The sequence below is a fragment of the Pleurodeles waltl genome, chromosome 7, assembly GCF_031143425.1.
Source record: "Pleurodeles waltl isolate 20211129_DDA chromosome 7, aPleWal1.hap1.20221129, whole genome shotgun sequence".
Lineage (NCBI taxonomy): Eukaryota > Metazoa > Chordata > Amphibia > Caudata > Salamandridae > Pleurodeles > Pleurodeles waltl.
The window spans coordinates 693068394-693088742 of record NC_090446.1 but is presented as its reverse complement, the minus strand read 5'-3'; the positions used below and the strand labels follow the sequence as shown (position 1 = coordinate 693088742).

Below are 20349 nucleotides of genomic sequence, written 5' to 3'. Positions count from 1 at the left end.
ACTGCCTTTTTTGGAAGTAAAGTGGGACGAGTCCTAAGGAACACTTTGTCTTGGTGGAATCCCACAAATCAGTCTGAGGAGGTGATTTAATCTGACATATGTTCCTGACCAACGTTTCTGTCACCAAGAAAGAAGTATTCCTTGAAAAAACACTTCAGATCACATGCGCTAAGGAGTTTAAAGGGTTTAGGTATCATCCTGGCCAAGATCAAGTTGAGTTCCTAGGAGACCATGAGATGCTTGATCAGAAGCGATCAGTACATCAAGTCCAGCAGAAGACTATAGATGATGTGACTGGCCATGGTGAACTTCCTGCAGACTTCAGGGGCCACAAGATAAGCCTTGCAGGTATCCACCTGCATCTGTTTCATATACATGATGTGAACAAGCACATTTCATCCACTGAGCAAACGAGAGGGATGCTCTATCATTTGCTCTGGCAATTAGCTCTGGTGGACACAGGTTATCTAAAAGAATGTTCCTGTTCTATGCAGATATTCTCAGGTGTGCAAAGCTAGCTCCTTAGGCACCATGTGCTCAAGTCCAGCAATGGTTAAAGAGAATTGCAACATTTTACCTGTTTGCAAGGACAGGATGTTGTTCTCCTGAGATAGGCAGGAGTATCTGACGATTACATCGACCAAGTCCCTAAACCAAGCATGGACCTTAACAAACCAATCCAAGTAGGACCTAAAAGAATGATTGAACATCCTACACTAGATTCCCTTTATCTCTAACGGGTTTCTGTGGAGAGACAAAGCTGATTTGTCCCACAAAGCATACTTTTAGGGATGAACAAACTCTACCCATGAAAGGAGGAGTTGATTAATTTTTCCTGTACCTCTGGAAAAAGATCTGAAAATTTAAGCCATGACTTTGACACTATTGACAGGCTGGCGTTCATGGTTCTGACAGCTGTATCAATGAGGTCCAAGGACATCAACAGTTTGTGCTCTACAGCTTTCTTACCAAGGGTAAGCATAAAGTCATACTATGCTTAGCTACAATGGGGTCAGAGTTGGTGAAGCTGAAACAGGATTCAAGGCTGCAGGATAGACAAACACTACCCAGCCTTCAGTTTCACACTAGATCATCTGAGAATAGCACTGGGGCAAACCTACCCATGAGTCCAAAGGGATGTGAGTGGTTTTGGTAACTCTTGGCTTAACTACTTGGGGTTCAATGGATCAAATGACCCTGAATATCTTTAAATTAATCCAATTTCACCCATCAACTGCAGACAGGCAGTGGAAAATCAAGAGGCATTTGACTCCCAAGAAGGACCCCAGATGTTCGATAATCTTGAGAGCCCTGCAGTTACACCAGGGAGACGTCTGGAAAATCCTGGTGCTCCAGTATTTAGTATGGAGGGTGTGGCCACATACTCCTTGGGATGGTAGACCTTTGGAGTTGGAGCAGGCTTCCAATAAGACTGCTGTGGGTGGGTGTTCTAAAAAGTAAGATCAGTATAGTCAGGGAAGAGTTGTTGTGGCCAAACGCTGGGGGAGGCATCCTCAGCTGATGCATCGTTGCTACCAGCTGGTCACCTACACCTCAACTACCACATTCAGGACAGGACTCTATTGTGGAGCAGTTTGAGACTGTCACAAAGAATGCCCACGGAGGGAGTTGAGAGAATACTGAGATGTAGGCTTCTGACTCAGGTCCAGGGAGGGAGATTTGCAAACTCCTGCACTCTGCAACATCGTGCCTAGAAAGAGAGAGACTGGCCCTGTGCCACAGAGCACTGGAAGCTTGGGACCACTCTGCTAAGACAAACTGTGCTTGCTCAGCAGTGCAACAGGGTTTCCGAAGCACGTCAGTTCCTGACAAACCATCAGTTCCTGGGTGCAAACCACTGATTATGAAATGAGCAGGGTAGATTCCATGTCATTTAGAGACTAGCAAGAATGCCATACCGCAGGGAAGGGAGACAAATGGTTTCTGACACTTGCATGCCAGCTGCATGGTACTGGCCTTGGAATCACTTACTGGTCTCAGCAGTAGGGGGTAGCCACGATTGAGCATGGGAAAGAGCCAGAAGATAAAAACGTGGTAAGTGAAAAAACCCAAAACTTGCTTCCATTTCAACCATCCTACAGGACATTTACTAGCTTTTTAACTGGTAAATTCCAAAACAAATAAAGGAGTCTTCAGAGGAATTTTTTTTTTTTTTTTAAAACAGATTAGAACTTCTTAAAAGTCTAAATTTAAGTGAGAGATTTAATTTATTAACAGCTGTGTCATTATCAGCAACTATAGTACTTTTTTATTCTTTATTCTGCTGACTCAAAAATGGGCCCTTTCAGCAAGTCCCTTTCTCGTTAGAAAGGAACCATACAAATACATCAATGGCTCCTTTATGCGGACGCCATGCACCCAGTAGTGTTCCCAGCACAGGAAGAATTCATAGAAAATGAACCTGAGAACCGATGAGGCAAGCTTTGTAGAAACTACATTTATGGCCCAGTATCATAATGCATGTGAGAAGTCCCAAGCTTTTTCTCTGAGTCACGGCGGAATATTTATCCCAGTGAGGCTTGCAATGCTATATTTACTTGTATAAGCAAGAGTGAAAACCCTACGTGGCTTACAGTGCTGTCACACAGGACATGAGAACCTGCCACAAGTGAAACGAGGGACCATGCAGCAGTACACATTACAGGAGTGTAACTGGCACATATACACCAGGGGAAGCAGAAACTAATAGGCAGAAAACCCTTTGATTGCCCTCAAAGCATTTTCCCAGGGTGTCTGTTTCTGAAATAACCCACAAAGGTAAAGGCATTAGCACCTATATAGAATACACGTGGCATCAATCAATCTATCAATCACAATATTTTATAAAGCGCGCTACTCACCCGTTAGGGTCTCAAGGCGCCTGGGGGGGGTGGAGCTACTGGTCAAATAGCCATGTTTTGAGGCGTTTCCTGAAAGTCAGGAGGTCCTGGGTCTGGTGCAGGTGGAGCTGTAGGGAGTTCCAGATCTTGGCGGCGAGGTGAGAGAAGGATTTTCCTCCGGTGGTGGTGCGGCGAATTACGGGGGACGGAGGCGAGGGCGAGGCTGGCGGAGCGGAGCTGGTGTACGGGAGTGTGGAAGGTGAATCTGTCGTTGAGGTAGACCGGGCCTGTGTTGTGGAGGGCTTTGGGTGCGTGGGTGAGTCGTTTGAAGGTAATCCTCTTCAACACGGGTAGCCAGTGTAGGTCTGTGAGGTGGGCAGAGATGTGGTCGCGGCGTGGGACGTCGAGGATGAGTAGGGCGGAGGCGTTTTGGATGCGTTGCATTTTCATTTGTAGTTTGGCCGTGGCTCCTGCATAGAGTGCGTTGCCGTAGTCCAGTCGGCTGCTGACCAGGGAGTGGGTGACAGTCTTTCTGGTTTCGATGGGAATCCACTTGAAAAATCTTGCGGAGCATGCGAAGGGTGTTGTAGCAGGAAGAGGAGACTGCATTGACCTGCTGAGTCAGCCTTATCGATATCCTTCAGAAGACGTTTGCTAAGCAAGTCTTAGTTAGGCTTACTGAGTGGATCCAAGATAATCAAATTTTATCCCCCTTACAGGCCGGCTTTCGGCCTAAAACTAACACCATGGACCAAGTCTTCAGGCTGTCTTTACTATTTTGGAAGTATGTCACCCTATCTAAGCAAAAACTCTATGTTGCTTTTGTAGATCTAAGATCTGCGTTCGATTTTGTCCCAAGAGAGAAACTATGGGGACTATTAAACAAAATCGGTGTCCCAGGAAACTTAGTGCATTTAATTCAAAGGTTACATGAAAAAACATTTGCACAAGTTAGATGGGGCAATCGGGGGGAACTCACCGATAAAATAGATATTAGGAGAGGAGTGCGCCAGTGCTGTGTTCTTGCCCCAACTCTATTCACATTGTTTATTAACGAGGTGGTGCAAGTCGTTACCAACTGCCAAAATGATGCTCCATCCTTGAATAACCACAAAATTCCAATTTTGCTATTTGCTGACGATTCCCTCCTGATCTCCAGAACTCCTATGGGTCTCCAGGTACTTGTGGACAAGTTTAGTTCGTTTTGTGGTGACTATGGACTCGAACTTAATCATAGCAAAACTAAACTTATGACCCTGGGCTGTGGCCCCACTAAGAGATATTCAATTTTCTATAATGGAACCCCCCTAGGCATGGTAAGCTCCATAGACTATTTGGGGGTGAGAATTAGCAACAATCTGCATTGGGGGGCCCAAATTGATAAAAGTTTAGCTCTTTTGGCCCAGAGATCTGGGGCTATTCTACGTTTCCACAAGTCTACCTCTGAGAGAGTGATTACTCCAATTGTTAAAATCTACAGAGTTAAGGCACAGAGTGCTGCGGTCTATGGGGCAGAAATCTGGGGGTCCTCGAACACTGGCAAGTTGGCAGTAGGGGAAAACAACTTTGTAAGGTCAACTTTGGCCTGTCCTCGTAATACCCCACTGCTGCCAATGTTCTGGGACCTTGGCCTTTCATGCATCTCAAATGTAATTGCCCTACGACCATTGCTTTTCTGGGTCCGAGTGTGGACCACCCCTGAGCTATCCACATATAAGGAGTCTATTCAAGACATCCTAGATAGACCAAATGTACTTACCATTCCTTGGTTTAATCACATCTCAAAATGGTTTTATAGATTGGGTCTTAGCGAGTTTTGGAGTCATCCAGAAAGTATAAGGAAGGATCAGAAGAACCATTTGAAAACTGTTTACTGGATATATGTCAGGGAAAACTATCTGCTGTGCTCAACACACGGCAGATTGACTTCACAATTTATTGATTTCAAATGGTATCCGTATCTGGAACCATTTATGGATACAATTCTTGACCCTTTAAATAAGAGCTTATACATTCAGTTCAGATATGGTTGTCTGCCTCTTAAATCTTATGGTAGTACACGGAGTTTGACCACAAGATCTGATCCTTGTCCTAGTTGTAATCACACTTCAGAATCTATTGTACACTTTATGTTTATATGCCCTGCATATATGATTGCGCGACGGAAGTGGTTACGACTTGTGTGTAGAAATATGGGGATAAGACACTGCATGGCTGCCTTAAGGATTATGATGAGGGATACTTCCCCCCCTCTATCTTGTGCGGTTAGCAAGTATATTGTAGCTGCTTGGCATATACGAATCAGTTCCCTGGGGAAAAATGATGATGAGGAACAAAATTTAAAAGGGAAAAAAAAGAAAAAGGGTTTTAGCTGCTAAATTTTAACTATGCACCTAAGGCTGAAATAACACCCCATGTTTAATTTAAATGCTAGATACTAGGGGTTCAGGTGCATTTTGATGGAAAGTAATTTTATGTGTTTTAAGGCTGTACATATGTTATTCTATTTTATTCTTATCCCTTTTTAACTAAACTTATTTTTCTTTTTTTTATTCAATTGTTGGTTGTTTGCTTTTATGGTTGAAAGTAACTGAATAAAGCTATGTGAACTTGACTTGACCTGCCGAGTCGTGCTGAGTCCAAGATGATTCCCAGGTTTCGTACTTGGGTGGTGGGTGTGGGTGCAGCTCCTAGGGAGGTAGGCCATCAGGAATCGTTCCAAGCGGAGGGGTGGCTGCCGAAGATGAGGATCTCTGTTTTGTCTGTGTTTAACTTGAGGCGGCTTGTATCCATCCAGTTGGCGATGGGGTGTAGTCCATTGTGGAGGTTGTTTCTTGCTGTTGTGAGGTCTTTCGTGAGGGAGATGATTAGCTGGGTGTCGTATGCATAGGATACTATGTTGATGTGGTGGGATCTTGCGATGTTGGCGAGAGGAGCCATGTAAACGTTGAAGAGTGTTGGGCTGAGGGAGGATCCCTGGGGGACGCCACAGATGGTTTTGGTGGATTCGGACAGGTAAGGAGGAAGGCGGACTCTCTGGGTTCTGCCGGAGAGGAATGAGGAGATCCATTCGAGGGCCTTGCCGCGGATCCCAGCGTTGTGGAGGCGTGGTGACAAACGGTGTTGAAGGTTGCGGAGAGGTCCAGGAGGATGAGCGCTGCGGTGTCGCCCTGGTCGAGCATGGTCCTGATGCCATCTGTAGCAGCAATGAGTGCGGTCTCAGTGCTGTGGTTCTTGCGAAACCCGGACTGTCTTCCAGGAAGCGGGATAGTTGGCTGTTCACGATTTTCTCAATGACCTTCGCTGGGAAGGGGAGGAGGGAGATGGGCCGGTGGTTTATGGGGTCATCTGAGTCCACCTTGGGATTCTTCAACAGGGCGTTGACGTCTGTGTGTTTCCAACTCTCCGGGAAGGTGGCTGTCTCGAAGGAGCTGTTGATGAGGGCGCGGAGATGGTGGGGCGATGATGTCGCTGGCTTTGTTGAAGATCTGGTGTGGGCAGGGGTCCGAGGGGGAGCCGGAGTGGATGGAAGCCATGGTGTTGATGGTGTCTTCATGGTTGTCGTGGGTGCAGGCGCATAGAGGGTTAACGTTGCTTGGTGCGTTGGGGTCGTGGGTGTCTGTGGTTGGCTGGTGGGTCTGGGGTTTGAAGCTGCTGTGGATGTCTTCAATCTTCCGACAGAAGTGAGTGGCGAGGGAGTTGCAGAGCTCCTGTGATGGCGGGGGGGTCGTAGGAGCAAGGCCTGGGGTTGGAGAGTTCTTTGATGATGCTGAAGAGCTCTCTGCTGTTGTGAGCGTTGGTGTTTATGCAGCTTTTGTAGTAGGTTCTTTTGGTGGTGCGGATCAGCTGGTGATGCATGCGGATGGCAGTCTTGAGGGCGATGTGGTTTGATTTGGTAGGTACAAGGCGCCAAGTCTTCTCCATTTTTCGGCATTCCCGTTTGGAGGCCTGTAGGTCGGGGGTGAACCAGCTGGCCTTGCATCTGTGGTGGATGTCCGAGGTTTGTTTGAGTGGTGCGAGGGTGTTGGCACAGTCGTCTATCCATTGATGCAGGTTGGTGGCGGCTGACTTGGGGTCCCAGGTCCTAGGAGGAGGTGCCTGGGCTAAAGTGGAGATCAGCTGTTCTGTTGAGATTCTGTTCCAATAGCGGCGGGGGGGGTTGAGTGGTGAGTGACCGGCTTCTGAAAGGAGAAATGGATGCAGCGATGGTCGGTCCAGTGGAGTTCGGTGGTGTGGTTGAAGGAGACGTGGTCGCTGGCTGAGAAGATGGGGTCGAGTGTGTGTCCTGCGGTGTGGGTGGGTGATGTGACGAGTTGCTTGAGGCAGAGGTTGGCGAGTAGGTTGGTGGTGTTGATATCGTTGTTTTCTAGGTGGAAGTTCAGGTCGCCGAGGAGGATGTAGTCAGTTGACGTGAGGGCTTGGGCGCTGATGATGTCTGCGATGTCGTAGCAGAAGTGGGGTCGAGGGCCCGGCGGTCTGTAGACCAGTGTTCCTCTGTGGGTGGTGTTGGCATTGACGTGGATTTTGAAATGGAGGTGCTAGGCAGAGTTGATGGTGTTGTGGGAGCTGGTGGAGAGTCTGGTGGTGCTTTTGTGGACTTTGGCAATTCCTCCTCCTGGTTTGTTGCTGTGGTCTCTTCTAGTGATCTTGTAGCCTTCAGGTATGGCTATGGCTATGTCTGGTTCCGAGGCCGAACTCATCCAGGTTTCGGTGAGGAATGCGACGTCGGGTGATGATGAGGTTAGTAGGTCCCATATTTCGATTGCGTGCTTGTGGACGGAGCGGGTGTTGAGCAGGATGCAGCTGAGGTGGTTGTCTGCGGCTCTAGCTCTGAGCTTGGTGGTGAGGGTGCAGGTGAAGTTGCAGGCTCTGCAGGAGAAGGGTCCTTTGGTGTGCTTTGGAGTGGACTGGAAGCAGGTGGAGGAGCGTCCTGGATTGAAGGCGTGGAGGTCATTGGCTGTGTAGTGGCGATTGGTGGTACGGAGGGTGCGAGGGCCAGGGGGACTGGCACTGGGCGCAGTCTGAGCACGGAGGGGCGCAGACGGGCTTGCCTTAGGCGTGCCCGCTGCGCGCATCCGCGCCGCGGCTGCCGTATGAGGGGAGGTGGGAGGGAGTGGCAGCAGGGAGGAGGGAGGGGAGGCAGCAAATGGGAGAGGAGGGGGGCGGGGCCGCAGGGACGCAGCGGCGGGAAACGGAAAAGACTGAGGGGGAGGGGCCGCGGGGACACAGCGGCAAGGACCGGGAACAACGAAGTCAATTTCAAAACAAAAGCAAAACCTGGGCACCTGGATGCAGCGGTGAAAGGGGAGCGACCTGCCTGGAGCAGGGTCAAGGGTCGCTCTCCCTACCGCACCGCGGCTGCCATATGAGGGGAGGGAGTGGCAACAGGGAGGAGGGAGGGGAGGAATCTTTGACCCTGCACATACAATGATTTCTTTCATGGACCGTTGCCTAATCCTCAAAAAACATACATTTGGATGACCACAGTCACTGGGCGTGGCCATAGAACTGTACAGTAAAAGTTAAAGGCGTACTTGATGGGAATGCAAACATGGCTAATTTGTATAAAAAGCCATTTGGTTAAATCGGGGATACTCTTAGTGATGCCAATATAACTGCAATGCTATTGATAGTATTTGTGGCAGCGATAGAAACATATTACCTTCCAATACATACTACCAGACAATATAGAGCTTTGTCAGTGAAAGACCAATTGTATTCATACACATAGTGGACACATTTATTATGGCACACAATAAAATACTCTTGCTTAGTCTATTGCTACTGGGTAAGCAATGTGTTTCAAATACTGATTTGTACTCTATATATTATTTATGGCTGGTAGACACCAAAAAGCTCTTTTCTTGCAAAGCTTAGGGTCTCAAACGTCTACCAGCCTAAAAATCTCAGAGGAAAGTAATATCGTGGAATACAAATGGCACATGCATCCCCTCCCATAGCCTGGAAAGGTATGGGGTGTGTAGTACTTGACTCCCTATGCATATTTCTACTTTGCTATTTTGATTTGAGTTTAAACTGCATGAAAACACTTAAAAATTAGTGGATTCAAGCTTCCGTTATTCCGTATGAAAACAAGCAGTGGCAAAGTCAAGCGATCTGCCTTGAATTTTGAATTTTACACCTATTCCATTAACTTTGGGCATGGCTGCTATTAGCAAGCATTGACAACAAAAATCAGCAGCATGCTGGTGGCTCAAAGAAAAGGAGAAGCTGTGAGCATTGGTGCGGAATATGCCACAATCCAAGAGTTGGTGGAGAAAGGATGACCAGACCTCAAGATGCACACCTGAACTCTTACAAGATTGCACCTTTAGTTGTTGATTTCAGCAGAGTTCAGGACAGTGCGACATGCTAGTGGGGAGAATATTGTGCGGCCAGGCTTCCACTTGTGCACTAACAAAACATGCATGAGAAAATGGCAGTAACAGTGAAAAATAGCTTTAGATATAAAATGCACGTGTGAAATCAAGGCTTCAATGTGCCAAAAAAGTAAGCTAATTGAGGGTAATTTTGAGCTGTAAAGTAGTCTCTTATGCGTTGCAATGCAAGGCAGGTTGATGCATCAAACAGCCACTAGAATACGGTGAGTGGAATACTCCTCTGGGCAGAAAAAGCAACTCTATGTATATTTTAAAGAATTGGTAACAATCGGTATGCAGAGTTATGTTGTCAAGCCAGACATGCAAGATGGCTGCCCAACATTCAGATAAAACTGCATTAGGAAAACGAGACAACCAGTTACGTAAACGGAGATCATTTCTGTGGTACCCAAGTTGAGTGAATAAAAACTGCATCACAGGATGGAGTGTGCAATAAATAAATAAACCGATTTACAGACACATGCTTTATGATCAGCCAGTGTTCTGAAGCAAACACTGTGCAAAAGCCCAGCAAAGAGAAGGCATAGCTATTCGACTTACATCATGCATTGAATCCATAAGTTTTGTCAGTTGATAAAACCGCTGCCAGTTCTGGCTGGAGTTTCCTTCGCGCTTCACTATGGCTTTCCCCAGCTCCTTGATGTAGGTCATACGGATTTCCTCAAACAGTGCCTGGCTCTTCAATCCATCCTTAGGAACTGCAATACCAAAATCAGTCTTTTAACAGCCAAGGAATACTGTGTGTACGTACGTTTTATAGGGCACATTCAGCTCCACAGGTGGGCTTACAGTTAGAACCCAGTTTACAAGCACACATACACACAGCAGACTTTAGAAGAACTGCAAGATTTACCTGTCTGCGGACCACGCATGTTAGAACTGCTGTCGTATTTACACATATGCAAATAATGAACCTGGCAAATTTTTTCATGTATGCAAACAATGATAGTGAAAAAGATCTCAAATAATGGAGGGAACGGCCGCAAAAAGAATACAACATTCTTCCAGATGACTGTGGATGTTTATACTCTTATTCATAGAAAGAAAGTGGAAAATGATACAGTACATGCGCCTTCCAGTTCATGCTGTCACCTCGGATTGCTTTCCAAAGCCACCTAATTTCTCTTTTGGTATTCGACATGGCGTAGTCCTAGTCCTAGTGCCAAGGAGTCTCCGAATCCAGCCATTGTGGGGGCTGCCAAATCGCTGGGCTTTCTCATTGTCCAGCAACTAGACCCCGTGCAGCCAATCTCAGCCACGACCAAAAGCACACAGTACCAGCTAAAACTGCTCTGGGGCCTCAGAGCAAGACCTGGAGCCTATGATCCCGCAATGGTTGGTTCCAAAGTGGATTATGGTAACTCACTGCTCTCAGGTCTCTCAAGTTCATTTAGCTCCTTTGAAAACAGCGCTTCATGCAAATGCCCTTTTTGTGACACGCTATAGGAAATTCAAGCATATCTCTCTGATTCTTTGCACCCTTCAACGGCTTTCCATCTATGTAAGAACCCAATTTAAGACTGCTAGCATTACTAAAGTCTTCCATAATACCACCCCCTTCTAATTGACTGGAAAACAAAGTCTCTGGACCTGAATGAGGATCAAGAATTTCGGAGCCCCTCCAGTTTGAACCTCAGACTTTCAAGCAAGAATGCTGCAGGCGTTCTCCGGTAGGCTTTGGAACTCTATCCCACAAACCTTTAGCACATCCTCTTGTCTGTTGCCATTCAAGGGTGAACTTTTAAGGCTATTTGAGAGACACCTTGGTAAAAGTGAGGATCGAGGCTTGCAATCGCTATGTTTCTTGAGCTGTCTTTCCTGTTACAAAACGTTTGTTTTCAGTGCTTGCTTGGTTACTTACTGATGACTTACTATTATGGTTAGGTAGCTACTTCTTATCCTGTAACGCCCCTGCTGGTATGAACTGATTGTTCCTTGAGCTAATAGGTAGTTTTATGATTTCTGTTAACACAGACTTACTTCCTGCTCTCTTGTAAACTGCTCTCATGCCTATAGGGCACGTCTATGCTATATTAAAAAAGGCCCAAAAAATAAAGAGTATTACTATCTACATACATAATATCTTCTTGGACTGATATGGCATCAGCAAGCTGACTGTTCCAGATCACAGATCAATACAACTCAGAGGCACAAAATATTCCTAAGCAAAACTGTCCTGAAAATGTTGGCTTTATATATGTAACCTGAAGAAAGTGCGTGTAGAAACATCGTTCTTTTATTCCGCTGTATTTATGCAAATTTTTCTCCTACGACCGAGTTATACCTCCATAATGTTGTACCTGGATTGTCGAGAAAGGCGCTGGAATTCCACCTGTGCTGAGGTGGCAGTTACACACTTCAACAATCATTGGCAAAGCCAATAGGTCTCGCCTATTCAAGAGCTACTGGATTTCCAATGTGTTTTTGCCATGTTGTACACCAGAGTGGCGTTCGGCATTGCTAAAATGTTAGTGGCATAGAGGAGAGTGGCATGGAGTGTCATAGTGTGGAATGGTGAAGAGTAGAGTGAAGTGGCAGAGTGTGTAGTGGAGTGGCATAGTGTGGAGTCACATTGAGCGGCATACACTGGAGTGACAGAACAGAGTGGATTGGTGTACAGTGCATTGTCGTAGAGTGTTGCAGAGTACAGTGGCGTAGAGTGCAGTGGCACTGAATCCAGCAGCATACAATGCAATGTCGTAGAATACAGTGGCATAGATTAGAGTGGTGCAGATTAGAGTGGCGCAGATTAGAGTGGCGCAGAATGCGCTATCGTAGAGTGGTGCAGAGTGCGGTGGAATAGAATGGTGCAGAGTGGCGCAGAGTAGAGTGATGCAGAGGGCAGTGGCCCAGAGTAGAGTTAAGTGGCATAGAGTGCAAAGAAGGGGTCAGTGACATACAGTGCAGTGGTGTACAGTGGTGCAGAGTAAAGTAGCATAGAGTGTTGTAGAGTATAGTGCCATACAGTGGAGTAGCATAGCATGCTTGGTGTAGAGTGAAGTAGCATAAAGTGGAGTAGTGCACAGCAGATGAGCGTAGAGTGCAGCGTTGCAGAGTAGAATGTCAGAGTAAAGTAGAGTGGTGTAGAGAGCAGTGGCATAGAGTACAGTGTCAAGAGTGGAGTAGAGTGGTGTAAAGAGCAGTAGCACAGGGTACAGTGATACAGAGTAGAGTCTAGTGGCTTAGAGTACAGTGATAAAGAGTAGAGTATTGCAGAGTGCAGTGGCATGGAGTGGTGCAGCATGGAGTACAGTGGCATAGAGTAGTGTGTTTTTAGAGTAGAATGAATTGGCTTAGAGTACAGTTGCGTAGAGTGGCAGAGTGGAATGGAGTAAAGCAAAGTGGTGTAGAGTGCAGTGGTGCAGAATTGATTAGAGTGGCATAGATTGAATTGGCGTAGAGTACAGGAGAACTGGGTTGAATGTTACAGAGTGATGTGCATTGCTGTAGAATGTATTGGCATAGAGCACAGTGTTGCAGAGTGTTCTAGTAAAGCAGCCTAGAGTGGAGTTGAGCATAGAAGAGTGGTGAAGAGTGCATTGGTATAGAGTAGTATGGTACAGGGTAGTGTAGAGAGGCGTAGAGTAGAGTGATACAGAGTGCAGTGGCGTGGAGTGGTGTAAAGAATAGTGCCATACAGTGTAGTATCATAGAGTTCAGTGGAGTGGAGTAGCTTTGAGTGGAGTAATGCATATTAGAGTGGTGTAGAGTTCAGCGGAGGAGAGTGCAGTGGTGTAGAGTAGTGTCAGAGTAAAATAGAGTGGTTTAGAGAGCAGTGACAGAGTGTCAGAGTGGCGTAGAGAGCAGTAGCATACACTACAGTGATACACAGTAGAGTGCCCTGGAGTAAAGTGTAGTGGTTAAGAGTAGAGTGGAGCATAGTGTATTGGGATAGAGTGGAGTACAATAGCGTGGAGTGCAATGAGTCAGAGTAGAGTGAAGTGGCATGGAGTGGTGAAGGGTAGAATGCAGTTACATAGAGTGGCAGAGAGTTTAAATGGGTAGAGTAAAGTGGTGCAGAGTGTAGTGGCACTGTGGAGTGTTGATTAGAGTGGTGTACAGTGAATTTGGTGTAGAGTACAGGAGAACAAGGTTGAGTGTTACAGAGTAAAGTGCACTGGCATAGAGTGTATTGGCATAGAGTACAGTGTTGCAGAGTGTTGTAGAGTACAGCAGCATAGAGTGGAATTGAGCAGAGTAGACTGGTGTGGCCTAGACTGAAGTGGTGTCGGGTGTAGTGGCAAAAAGTCCAGTTGTGTGGAGTGGTGCAGAGTGTAGTGGCATAGAGTAAAATGGTGCAGGTTAGTGTACACAGGAGTGGCATGAAGTGGCTTAAAGCACAGTGGAGTGGAGCAGTGCAGAGTGCAGTGGCATGGAGTGGTGTAAAGTGGAGTATTCATGGTGTGTTAGCACACTGCCATGACAGACAACACGTTTTCAATCGAAATGACATTACATTTGTACAGACATACAGTATTACTAATAAATCTATACAGTGCACAGACACAAACGTGTGGAAATTGTATCATCTAGGCTAGGGTAATGATTTGTTTTGATCATATTAAAGTATTTGTTTCCAAGGCTTTGCGGATACCTGCCACGATGCGCTGTACTCTTCCGCACTCAGACTTAGAAGACCAGTCTGCCAATGATGGCTCCTCCATGTTGGGACCCTCAGGATTAGACATAACTGGTCCACCCGAAGTGACTCCACAAACCGCTGACAAAATAATATGACCCGCACCTCCCAGATGTGCCTGAAGATGTTTTGCTACGTCCTTTGACGTTTTACTATTGCTTGTCTTTTCACAGTTGACAGACTGGGCTAATGCCCTCGCACCCGACCTGTTGGGTTTCACCTGGTCTTGGTCGCTAGGCTTTGCTTAAAGACCAACCCCTGTAGTGAATAAGGTGCCTGTCATTGAATGGCAATCATCTCTTTTCACTGTCTGGGGTTCCAACATACTTAGGTCCTACACATAACCTACCCTCTTGTCTGCTCTGCCGCATCTGGCCAAACAATGTTAAGCAGTTTGGGTGGATGCACACTGTCATTCTGCCCTGTTGGTATTCACATTTCTGATGTTTTCTTTGTGGTTTGTGAGTTTAGCGGGACCCGACCTATTGCCCATACCCACACTACTCTCATTCCACTAGGGAGTTGGCCAACCACCTGTCAGTGGTGGCTGACAACCATAACATTATCAATCAGCGACACAAAGTGCACTAACATTATCATCTGGAATGTGTGGGGCATACACCCCCACTTACATCGGTATGCTGTTTACTCTTACCTACGACACCGCTCCACACACATAGCCTTGTTACAGGAATTGCATTTAGTTCAAACAGAAATAATGAAACTACAGAAGCGATGGCATGGCCAGGTATATGCTACCAACTTCTCAACATACGCACCTGGGGTGCCAATATGGATAAAACCTGGTATCCCTTCACAGTAGATAATACCATGATGGACTCAGAAGATTGTTACGTCTTACTTAAGAGCCGCCTAGATGAACAACATATCCCTATAGGTAGTGTATATACGCCCCCCAACATAGATCAAGCATTGTTTCTGGGGTGCTAACTTGCTGGAGTGGAATCCCCCGGTTTATAGGAGGGGACTTCAACAGCGTATTACAAGTAGATCTAGATGGCTCATTGCCTCCACTACCACATACACCTGCTACATCCAATGCCCAGACGCCAACTGACTGGCTTAGGCACTGGCAACTGTTTGACATATGGCATTTTCGCAACCCCAACACAAGGGGTACTCTTTCTACTCCCCCTCCCCCCCAAACACAATCTTCACGTTTGCATCGACAGGCTGGTTGGCACAACTGACTACACTTATAGACTATTTAAGCCGTAACCATTCCAACCATAACCCTCAATACTTACAGATCGACTGGGACTTGGTACCTCCCCCATCCCTTACTGGAGTCTTCAACCTGCAGTGTTGGTAGATACCAATCCTGTACTTCCATTGCCACTCCCATTACGGAATACTTTCAGATCAATGCTGATACGGCAACAACTAAATTAATTGAAAGGGCTGCATTTATAGTGGCCATTAGGAGTCACTGCTTAGAACTTCGCTGGAACCTGCGCCATCAGCTTGATGATGATATTTCTCAGCTCAAAAGCATGCCATTGCACCATGAAACCCGAGCAATACACGACCCAACAAGCAGAAATTGGCTTGCACAGACAGCCTGAACACACTTTACTGCTGGCGAGACTGTGTTGTCTCAACTATGCTAGAACACATACCGGAGCTGATTAAGCAGGTTTGTTACTGGGATGCCTTATACACCAAGACCAACCAAGACACCCTATATTAGAATTAAGATTTGACAATGGTGTTATGCTCCACACCCAATGCGAAATCCACAACGAATTGACTCAACACTATACTTCATTATACTGGTCGGTGTCCACTGCAACCATAGAGGCATTGACTCCTTCCTATCTTGTGTGCCCCTACCTCACATTACTCCAGAACAGAGAGGTGATCTAGATGACCCCATTACACTCTTCGAGATTCAGGAGGCTATATGTGCTTTTGCTACCGGCAGGACTCTGGGACCAGAGGGCCTACCAGCCGAACTTTATAATGCATATGCCACAATTATAGCTCCACATCAGCAAAAACTATATGATGAGGCCATGTTAGCTTCCTGTCTCCCTGCCTCCCTTCATGAAGCATTACTAATTTCCCACTCAAAGCCTGACAGGGACCACACCGCACTAGCCTAATATAGACCATTGGAACTACTCAACCAGGACTACAAAGTGCTGGCCAAGATAATCACCAATCGCCTAGCGCCCTTAGAACCGGTACTGATACACCCAGATCAAAATGGGTTTGTCCCAGCCCACAATACCTCCCTTAACCGAAGAAGATTTTTCTGGATCATGGAGTATGCCCCTCTCAGTGGCCCTGAGCTGGCTGCTTGGTCATGATCTGGAGAAAGCCTTTGACTCTCTATTTGAAGTATTGGCACGCTATGGCCTGGGGAGTTGCTTCATCAAGATGGTGAAGTTGGTATATACTTCATCGCTGCCCAGAGTAAAGAGAGCCACCCTAATCTCTGAGCTAAGTCAGACACATAGGGGCAAGCACCAGGGCTGCCCACTCTCTCCTTTGCTCTTTTCCAATAGAACTGACAGCAATCGCCCTTCAGGAGCAAGGCAGAGCCGGTGGAAAACCTCCAGGGACGGACTTCACAAGCTCTTTCTCTAGGCAGACACTTTACTCCTCTATCTTAAGGACATACGTTCAGTCCCCACTGCAGTGGCCCTAACACTAAATCGCTTCACCGACCTATCAGGCCTTAAGGTCAATTAGACCAAAACCTGTCTTTTTCCATTGATCACCAAAGTGCAAGACCTCAATGGAGTCAGGGGCTATCCTGGCAACCCACCATTTCTCGGTATTTTGTGTCCAACACACACCTACAGTCCTCTTTGATGACAAATCTTACTTGTGCAATGACTTTAAGGGCACAGATTGGCCTTTGGAAGTCACTACCGCTGCCTGTGGCATGCCACATAGCCCTCCTTAAAATGGTCATTTTACCTCGTCTTTTATATTATTTCGCCAACCTCCCACTATATGCTCAAGGAACTTTTTTGCGATCCTTCGAGACACTGACACAGGAGTTCATCTGGCACAACTCTTGCTGTAGGGTGGCACTCTCTAAACTTTACCTGCCTACTGATAGGGGCGGACTTGCGGTCCTAAACTTCAAACATTACTGCCTAGCATCTCAGCTTTAGTGGGTGCCCAGATGGCTGGCGGGCCAGCAGACAGATGACACAGCCACTGCCTACCCGGAATAGTCACTGCCTAATATCCTTTATTTGTTGCATCCTTGCTTCAAGGTAGTGGCACACAAATCCACTCTCTTTCAAGTAGCACACTGTTGTTACAGTTGAAGTCTTCTCATTACGAAGTCGATGATCCCATATGCCCCGGAGATGATCTTGCTTGGCATGCCCAGAGGAAGCCATCTTACCTCTTGGGGTGAGCTGGCCTCCTGGCATGAGGTGGGTCGGCACCGGTACCGCGAAGAGACGCTCATCCCACTTGAGTCCCTGATAGAAGAGGACAGTTTACCTCTGGCCACTTCCTTTTCTACAATTTACTCATCAGGGCATTGGGGAGCAAATGGAGTGATGACGCAGGAGCACCAGGCGCACCTTACCATTCAATACCTCCACGTGCAGGTAGACACTTAATCTGCTGAATCGCTGACTCACTGGGCACTCGTTACCCTGCCGCATACACCTTTGCATCAAAGTTGGGAAACAGACCTGAAATCCATACACAGACAAGAAATTATCTGCTTTACTGGAAAGCGCAGTCCATGTTCCATGGAACACCCGCACCCTCTTCCAACTCACTCCGTTTTATGTTATCCACAGAGCCTATCTCACTCCTGACAAGATTAACCGTTAGCAAAGCACGGAGGCAGCCTGTCCCAGTTGCAATCGGGTAAAGGCAGACTTTTTACATATGTTGTGGTCCTGCCCTTCTCTACATCACTTTTGGCAGGGGATTACCTCACATCTGTCATCTTGCACGGGACGTGCCACACAGCACACATGGGAGAGCTGCTTCATAGGCCTACATCACAGGGACAAAAAAAACAGAGGGCGACCTCCCGTTTCCTTGAGTTTATTGCTGGCTAAATGCTTAACCACTCAGAAATGGAAATCACCTGCAGCCCCCACGCTTGTGGCTTGGGCACAGTGGATAACTATGTGGGCTTAGGCAGAGAGTATCGCCCTACACGTGAAAGACACAATGGGTTTGCAAAAATATCCCATTGCGTCCCGCTGGGACACTATCTTGACTGACCTTCAATCTGCTTTACAGCACGCTAACAACACCCTGGACTGCTCTCCGGAAACCAGAGTGGTGGTAGCAAACGGTAGGGACCCTTTAAACGCATAACATCCAGATGACACATTGCCGCCCCACCCTTTGTCCTAAATATTAGACTCAACTGAGGTTTCTTTCCACTGCTATCTTGATATACAGTGCCACATGCTGCTGTGTTAGGGGGGTCTTGGATCCGGGTTTCATTCGTTCGTAATTGTGTGTAAGTATCTGTTATTGTTGTAATAATTGGCCTTGATGTAACTATCCCCTTAATCTTGAGGGGTTAGACAGAAACCAGAGCTTGTTCAAGTGAGGTTGTTGCTGCTGTGCACACCTCGAAGAAAGGTAGTAAAACTCTATTCCTACCTCGAGCGTGCAAAAATAAACAAACAGGAGCATGCACGTTTGCATGCTTCCTGCTTTCAGTGCCGGTCACTGAAAGAGTCTACATACCGGAGGCAGCCACCTCAAATGCAGAAAACTGTGTCTTAACAAAAAGGCACAAATTTCCATAAATAGTGAACATTTTCATTACTCGCCTTATTCATGTGGATTTGCTGGGTCCGCACAAGCAAATAATGTGCGAGAAAAGAGCGAGATAGCGAAAAAAAAAATGAATTTGTATTTTAGAGCTAATGCTAACCTCAAAAGATACTTACTTATTTTAAAGTCCAGTTACAGTGGATATCTTCCATGTCACCATTTGTCTTATGTTAAACACAGAAGGGAAATCCTACAGGCTCTTCTCACAGGCATCCCTTGTCTCCAGCTATAAAGTCAAGAAGGCTGTTTGTAAGCTTCTTTAAGCTTCCATATTCATAGAGATCTGCTGATGCTTACTTTCTGTGGCGAAAGCCTGTAAGCACAGAGTATGTGTACACACTCTCAAGATGTGGTGAGAACCTATGAGCCAAAGGAATATGCACAAGCTTCTGTTTCTCTCTGTTCAAATTTCCCAACTAAAAAAGTGGGTAAAATCAACACAAACAGAAGACCTGGCTATGGACCACCAAACCAAAATTCTGAGCCAAAAATGCATTTATTTCCTCACTCCCACCCACTGCAAATAACCCCCCGAAGCTGGGCTCCTGATTCCCAGGAGTTATACGATCTCTAAATAACTATGGCACCATTTTAGGTAGTGACTCCCAACTTGCTGTTCGACAGATGCATGTGGACTGGAGCACAATCAGGACTGAAGTTTATATGCCTGAGCTGCCAGTAACAATATTTATGAAAAATATGAGCACTCTTGATCACATGTAAGTTAGAACTTAATGTCGAACTCTATTAACATCTCTGCAACACAGGATCAAGGTTAAACAAACTAGTAGGTGTTCTGATCAGTGGTCCATCTCCATCCAGTCTCTTTCACAGCAATGCCAAGTTCTCTTGAAATAACCTGTGTTGACTCGTTCCAGGAATTATGTTAAATCATTGGGACAATAACATAAAAAGGGACTGCACCAAGTTTACGAACACCATCCAACTCCCTTTTCACAGTAATGGAAACGAATGATATAACGAGAATATTCACAATACCCTTTGGTAAAAGAAAAGTGAAGAACGAGGAACAAAAGGAAAATTAAAGTCATAGAAAGGGATTATTTGCAAATTTTACACAAGCAACATTCACTAAAACAGGCATTAGTCCAAAATATAATCCTGGAGGTAAATTGGTCTTATTTGTTTTTCTCTGCGAGGGTACTCGAGAAAGAAGGTGCATTAAACGTTTTGTTATTGGACTATTCTTAGAACAATAACCATTTGAGTCACAATGTCTACCAGTTGTAGACATTACCTGTATTTAGGGTGACCCGAAATAAACTCTATATGCAACCTCCATGCTTCTTAATCACCTTTTTAAATACCGTCATAATTTTCAAATTACTAGAGAACTTGAATTATTCCCTTGCATCATTTGGACTTTTTAATTTGAACAGTATCACCAACTTCTTCACAGTATCTTTCTACACTCATATTGTGATAATACTGACCTAGAGCCCAACATTAGAAATATTTTAACTGCCGAGTCCATCTTCTGTGAAGAACCCACATTAATTATTAAGCTGTCGGGCGACAATACTGCACACTGAGAAACAATTCATTTTATAAATCTGACATCAGGTGGTTTTAAATCCATGTTATGTAATGTTCGATCTGCAATGACACAGTCAAGAAATACTGCTTCTATTAGAGAAAAATCATTTAG

At 46.0% G+C, this 20349-nt stretch overlaps 1 protein-coding gene across 3 annotated transcripts in view; it reads right to left on the bottom strand.

The window, feature by feature from the left end:
* Positions 1-20349, bottom strand: part of NR3C1 (nuclear receptor subfamily 3 group C member 1) — a 503133-nt gene that overhangs the window by 13577 nt on the left and 469207 nt on the right. For all 3 annotated transcript variants that reach the window (XM_069244696.1, XM_069244697.1, XM_069244694.1), the window contains exon 8: positions 9782-9939. In XM_069244696.1, the coding sequence (XP_069100797.1) occupies positions 9782-9939 (158 nt within the window). The remainder of the gene's footprint in view (positions 1-9781; positions 9940-20349) is intronic.